At 35.4% G+C, this 7,417-nt stretch overlaps 1 protein-coding gene across 1 annotated transcript; it reads left to right on the top strand.

The window, feature by feature from the left end:
• The first annotated feature begins 623 nt into the window (after window positions 1-623).
• Window positions 624-7,215, top strand: ca7 (carbonic anhydrase VII). Its single transcript, XM_057337275.1, has 7 exons — window positions 624-709; window positions 1,404-1,601; window positions 2,795-2,913; window positions 3,014-3,109; window positions 3,568-3,630; window positions 4,812-4,967; window positions 5,825-7,215. Exons 1-7 carry the CDS (start codon window positions 673-675, stop codon window positions 5,945-5,947), a joined length of 792 nt encoding a protein of 263 aa, XP_057193258.1. The 5' UTR covers window positions 624-672; the 3' UTR covers window positions 5,948-7,215.
• Window positions 7,216-7,417: the final 202 nt, after the last annotated feature.

The following is a 7,417-nucleotide window of genomic DNA, read 5'->3' on the forward strand; positions in this document are numbered from 1 at the left end:
GGCCATTCACTTTACCGACCTTTAGCCACTTTAGTAATGATCTCTTAAGTTTTATTCAGATTCACAGCTAGAGTTTATTTTTGGGCAGTAGTTTTTATCCTGCTGTAAACCGGGATCTTTTTTAACACAAGAACTACCTAGCCTACAACGACTTTCTTTCGTTATTTCCAATGCATAATAAAGTGGCATTTTTAAACAGCACTTAAAAATAACAAAGTTAAGAGTTAGACAAAAAAATAAATTTTTAACAAAACAGGCAGGTTTTCAGAATTTAATTACCGTCACAATGCAGCGGATTTACTAATTTTTTTATTTAGCCTACTATTATCTACGACTTAATTATTTACTGTTTAATGTTTTACGTGGGTGAATTCCTGACAAAATAATTTAATAAATTAATCTGAATTCATCAAGCATTTGCTACAAAAATAAATCGAGTGTCAGAAATAATGTATGACATAATCCCAAAATTGTTACTCTGGTCTCGTGTCTGTTGCAATCGGTTTTAGAGAGGGCGGGGAATGAGCGGATCAGTTCACATGTCAATCAATCACAGCGCTCTTGATTCACCTGTTACATCTGTCATTACTGTCCATTCCCCACACCTCTTGCGTCTCAAAGCGTTCACCCGCGGGACATTTTCCTTTTACCTGCTATAATACAAAGACAGCAATGACTGGCCATCACTGGGGATATGGAGAAGCCAACGGTAAGTGACGGGATTTGATTCTTATCAAGTGCAGATCTCTTATTAAGAGTTACTCTCTGTTTCGTGATCATTAATTAATTTACCTATATTTAATGGCCAGTCGTCTGTAGTTACATTCCCTGATTTTGTGTAGCACAATTATCTGCTTCCTGACTATATTGTTAGAATAGATGTTAATACGAGATTAGCCCAGTTATCATTTAAAGGGATTTAACCAGAATGTATGTGAGATTGAGAGTGTGATGTCAAGAAGACTGTGCAGAACATTGAAAAACGTGTTACTTTTTTATATCAGCTAATTTGTAATATCACTTACACAGCCAGACATATACTCAACTCTCAACTCAACTTTATTTATATAGCGCTTTTTACAATTTTCATTGTTACAAAGCAGCTTTACATAAGACATATTGACTATAAGCAAAACAATTAAAGTTGTACCTGCAAAAACAAGAAAAAGTTGAAAACACAGAAGACAGACATACCCACATGCAAAACACTCCACACACACAATATGCACACGTACTAACACACATAGACATAGACAAACACACGGATGCGCACGCACACACGCTCAGTGAGAGCACACATTTAAGATAAAGGAGAGTATACATTTATACTCTCCTATATACAAATACACATTTATTTATGTATAGGACCAGTGTGTCATTGAATTTCTAAATTATGTTTTTAGGTCCAGCTGAATGGCACAAAGGCTATCCCATTGCCCAGGGTAGCCGTCAATCGCCTATTGATATAGTTCCTGGCAGTGCAGTTTATGATGCTAGCCTGTCGCCCATCTCGCTGTTTTACAACAATTGCACCTCCGTCAACATTACAAACAATGGCCACTCTGTGGTAGTGGAGTTTGTTGACATCGATGACAGATCAGGTTGGTATCATTGATATTTTATTGCTGGTTTAAAAATGTTATACCGACAAGGAATGACATTGGACCTCAGGGTGCACTGGTAATAGTTCATAAAAAGAACCACTATTGACAGTCATGGATTTATGTGTCTTCAACCAGTTCTAAATAACATATTGTCAGAAGTTCATACAATGAAAAATTTAGCTTAATACCTGTGTCGTTCAATTTTGTTCATGTTTATAATGTTCTCAGTAACCAGTTTTGAAGTCTTTGTTGTCTTGGTTAGTTCACAAAAATGGCAATAAATCATTATATTTATGTCCTGTAAGTAGTTGCAATAAATGTTGCAATAAATAGTTTTCCTAGACTATTGTGTGTTTTCATGTATTTTCCTTGGAGTTAATTTGAACCTTTTTTTGTCTTTTTGAAAATTAACCCGTTTAAAACTATGTTTAAAAGAAAACGCAAGTGTTTTGACATTTTGAACTTTCACAGAGGACAGAAAGTGTCTATTTAAAGTTTTAATGACTCTGAACCTTCGTTTTTGGCCCATTTTACTGCTTAAAAAAGACATCAAAATCTATTTTGTTATGATTACCATATGAAAATGCACAATTTAAATGAGGTAGCTCTGTTCAGACAATAGTCACCCAAAGAAAAGTGCCTTAATTAACATGATTGTCAGCACTGGTTGTTCAGTTTGCACTGGTTGTTCAGATTGCGTTCATTTATGCATCTGTCAGAGGCTTTTTCTTGACTCAGTATTTGTTTTCTTGACTCGGTATTTGCTCCCAAGAAATTGCACCCATTGTTAACACTGTGCTCAACAAGTTACGGCTACATGAACATAAATTTATGGAAGGCATACAGTTGCTGTAAAAGTCCTCTATTCTGAAATGTTGGAAAGTTTTTAAATCAATTTTTGTGCTCTGAACTTGACCACAGTGGTTAGACAGAAAGACTGTCACATGGTTTGACTGACACCAGCTGAATCATCACTGACATGCAGGCTGTGCAAAACACCAATCCATTTTATATGTAAAATGCTTTATTTTTTACTACATATAAGCTATGTTTAAAAATGTTGTTTTACTTTACTTAAATTCACAATGTACCTTAAACACAAGTTCATAGCTAATTTACAGTAGCTCTACGTGTCTGAGAAACAAGGCTGCCTTTACAGGCAAAGTAAACTGCTTTCTTTTCTCTTTCAGTAATCCAGGGAGGTCCCTTGGACAACATGTACCGACTTAAACAGTTTCATTTCCACTGGGGAGGCAAGGGTTGCGGTGGCTCTGAGCATACGGTTTCAGGAAAAATCTATCCATCAGAGGTGACGATGCAGAAAATTGACAGCTACTTATTCACTTTATGTATATATACACAGTTTGTGGTTTATCTATCACAATCCTGTGAACTCTGATTCTCTTCAGCTTCATCTGGTTCACTGGAACGCTGTGAAGTACAAGTCCTTTGGCGAGGCCGCAGCCGCCTCTGATGGTCTGGCTGTCCTTGGTATCTTTCTGGAAGTAAGTATTTACTTCATTCACTCCTTTACTATTCCACAGGGAATTAGCTCAATGCTGTTTTAATTTAAAGGGACCGTTTACCCCAAAATGAAAATTCTGTTTACAGTATCACTCCCCATTTTGTTCCAAATGTATATTAGAAAGGAATGACAGCCTCACCATTCAGCTTCATTATATGGAAATGAGAGGCAATAATGTGACTGATGGTATCAGTCGGCTTTTGTATTCCATGAGGGAAAGATAGTCATACAAGTTTGTAATAACATGAGGGTGAGTAAATAAAAAAATTAGTTTGGTGGGATGTATGTATTTGTTAAAACTTTAGGATATTTACAGCACACAGTGGAAATGGCACATCACACAGACTTCACGTTTACATAAAAATATCTTTATATACGTTTAAGACATGCTTTTTAATATTACATATTTGATTTTTGTACCCATTCTTTTTTATTTAGATAGGTATTGAACACAAAGGTCTTCATCAGATAACAGATGCCATGTATATGGTGAAATTCAAGGTATGTTAATTTACATTTAAAAAATTTGAAAACTGAAGGGGAAACGCGAGTTTCTTGGGAGTGTTTGAGAGATAAAACGTGAAATATAAAACATTTATGTTTTTAGGTAGTGTTATATGAATAGGCAAGTGGCTGCGGTACTTCAGCCCCTTTTTTGCATTTTTGCATAAACAAATGCCTCTTTTCTTTGCATAGGATCTCATTTGAAAAAACTTGTTTTGAAATATGTTAAGTAGTTTGTTTCTTTAAAGTCAAGAAGTTTTTTTTCCAGAGGACCTCTGAAACCCCCCCCAAAAAGAAGAAAATATTCACTTTAACCCCTATAATATATGCATTTGGTGATTTCATTTATTTTCTTAGCATAGTTTATTTTTTATCTTGAACACATACTTTATTTTATTTATTTACGTTTAAACGCCCACTTTTTTGGTCTTTGATGTTAGGTAAGATTAACAAAAATAATCACAAAATAAAGACAACCATCTGCATCACATTGATTTGAATTTAATGAGTTAAATGATGAATTCCATCCACATATCTAAAATAAAAAAACTAAACTGACATGCTTGTAAATATATAATTTGCCATGGAGACTGAAGTGGATGTCATATAAGGGATAGAAGGAAATACAGTTTATTATTGTTAAAGAGAAATAATGCAGACTGTGTGTGTTCTTAAAGTCATGAAGCTTTATTTCTCTGCATTTACAGTGCATGTGCAATACACTCACCTTAAAGGGATAGCTCAGCCAAAATAAAAATTCTGTCATCATTTCTCTTGTCATTTTAAACCTGTGTAACTTTCTCTTTTCTGCAGAAGACGAAAGATGATATTTTGAAGAATGTTGGTACAATGGCGATACACATTGACTTGCATTGATTTTGTGTCTAAATGGGTTCCACCGTTGTACGGCTATCAACATTCTTCTGTGTTCTGCAGAGGAAAGTCAAATAAGTTTGAATTGACAAGAGGGTAAGTAGAATTGATAACAGAATTTTATTTCTTTTTTAATTTTAATTTTTAGGTGAACTATCAATGATGCCCTCTTTCGGTTGGGCATGCCAACATGGCGGCTCGAAAACTTCCGGTGGCTTCACCTTCTGCCGTTGGTTTTCAATAAGTTACTAACTAATTAAAACATTGTTTTGTCATAGTCTTGTTTGCTTGTTTTTTTCATGTAGGGGACTGTTGCTGATTTTAAGGGCTTTAACCCAAAGTGCCTTCTGCCTCTCAGTCTGGATTTCTGGACATACCCAGGCTCTCTCACCACTCCCCCACTATTTGAGAGTGTCACATGGATTGTTCTGAAAGATCCTATGTTTTTGTCAGAGAAACAGGTGGGCTGCTTTTGTGACTGCTGTTTTTTATTATTTGAAAACACAAAGAAACTTTACCGATGGTTGTTAAAGGTATTGCGTGTTTTCTTAATTATCACCTGCTCTGTTTGAGTATACCAGTTTATGAAAATAAATGGTTGTGGAGGGAGGTGGATGTGGAAAGTTGGCCCACGTAATTTAATATGTATGGGTGGTGATGTAAATTAGAGTGTGTCCACATTATTCGAATATTGCCTCTGTTGAATAACTCTAAGCCCTAAGACAAAACATGTGCTATACGGTTGGTGTGATGCATACCTGTGAATTATTGTGGATGTGTCTCTTAAGTTATTCAGATGGTTAAGTGTCTCGTTCTAAAGTTTATACAAGGCTGTTGAAGCAAAAACACACCAAATATCCAAATATCCAGCACAAATTTCCAGCTGATATTGCAGTTATGCTATTGCAAGCGACAGATGAGCCCCACAGATAGGTAGTTTACTTGTGTCATACTGTAAAATGAATGGACAATTAATGTATTGTAATTGAATTTATATGAATGTATACCTGATTAGGAAGAAATCATATCTGATTTCTGTCTTGTCCTGACTGCATAAAGGAAATTTCAATAATGTGAACAGGACAGCATGTTGGCTTCATAGTCATGACAGGAGCCAGTCGCATCTGGCATGAGGCCGCAAGACTTAAATTTGTAGAGTATATTACAATAAGTGATGAACAATATTTGGAAAATGTTTAGAAGATTTACAGCCTAGTTTCTTGAGACATATACAGTAAGTGTGTATTTTCTTTTTGTCGCTGTACTGCTTACTACTTTTTCCCCCACTTTTTTTCCATGCTACTGTATATGGACATAGATGGGAAAGTTCCGGACACTGAATTTTAATGGAGAGGAAGAGGAGAGCCGAAGGCGGATGGAGAACAACTTTCGCCCCCCACAGCCACTAAAGGGCAGGACAGTCCGGGCCTCTTTTAGATAATTTCCCCGTCTTTCCAGAAACTGTTCTAAAATCAGAGAGATTTATGGAGAAAACAAACTATCAATCCTAAGGTGCATGTCAAACATCGTTCTGTATATTTTTGAATTCAGGTATATCCACAAACTGTAAACATTAAGAAATACTATACACTGGACCAACAAAGTGCAACATCAAAAGGAATCGCAAACTCATGAAAATACTTGACAATAGCACTAATGTTATTTGTAGATGCTTGTGTATGATTTATAATTTATATTTATTTTTCTTTTACATCTAGGAGATTTATATGTAGTATGAGTAATAAGGTTGTATTGGAACTCTTTGTCTAGTGCTTATAGGTCTGGGTGGTGACCTCAAACATAATGCAGCTTGACTTTGACAATGAGCTCTTTGAATTCAAAGCTATAGGTGTTTAAATCCCTTCTCATCCATCTTTATCTGACTTGTGCACACAGATACTTGTTGCAATTGTCTGAGATATGTGTGCTTCCAAAGGCTCCAAACTAATGTGGTCAGATTAGTTGGCTGCTGTTTGCATTCTCACAACTTTGGGAAAGGGTCAGAAATCCAGGAGCTCTTTGACCTGTTAATCTTCACCAAAGGCTCTTTTGATAAGGCATGCGTGATGTCACTAGCTGTTTAAAGACACATGGCTCTTCTTGGAACATAGCTCAGGGAAATGCCGAAGCATGGCTTTCCATTAACACTTTAAAAATGAATACACTGGACTGTATCACTAATAGGAGTAGATAACATTATTGTCAAGCTTGCAGCTACATGTTGTTTTAGTTGCTATAGTTCCATGAACTCACTGCAATCACTGTAATGAAATATGCTCCATATGTTTTCTATGAAGCCTTACAAAAGCTTTTACAGTAATAAGGTGATGTGTGAAGGTTGAAATGAATGATGGATTACACTGTTCACGCTTCAGATAGATGTTAAAAATAGTTCCTTTTATCACTGTAATTCTTCATGCAGTCGCTGGCATGGCTTTTGGAGGCAAAGCTCTGTTTCTGAGTGCATTTGGCTACAAAAGGGATTTTCACTTTGTGGTGGCAGGGATGATATCAGCCATTTTATATTTAGTTTTTAATGTCTAAATATTTACTAAATAAAATTATTTTAATATTGTATTTGTCATCTGTTTGTCATTGTTGACTGTATTTTGAGCATAAAATTGTACTTGTAATTGTTTTTTGGACATGTAATGGTAACATTTGTGCCAGAAATTATATATATGTTATGCTTATGAACATAACCATGGCATGGCATGTCACTGCATTAGACAACAAAACATCCAAATGCCAAAACATAACCAAATTCCAGTCATTTTAATGCACAAGCAAACTTTTCACGAAATGAAGTACATTTGGTTTCAATTTAAAAACAATATATACATTTGTATTATTTTATTCATTGCTATACATATATCTCACTTTCTGGCTGTACTGTTAAATAAACTTGTTC

The sequence above is a fragment of the Triplophysa rosa genome, linkage group LG1 (assembly GCF_024868665.1).
Source record: "Triplophysa rosa linkage group LG1, Trosa_1v2, whole genome shotgun sequence".
Lineage (NCBI taxonomy): Eukaryota > Metazoa > Chordata > Actinopteri > Cypriniformes > Nemacheilidae > Triplophysa > Triplophysa rosa.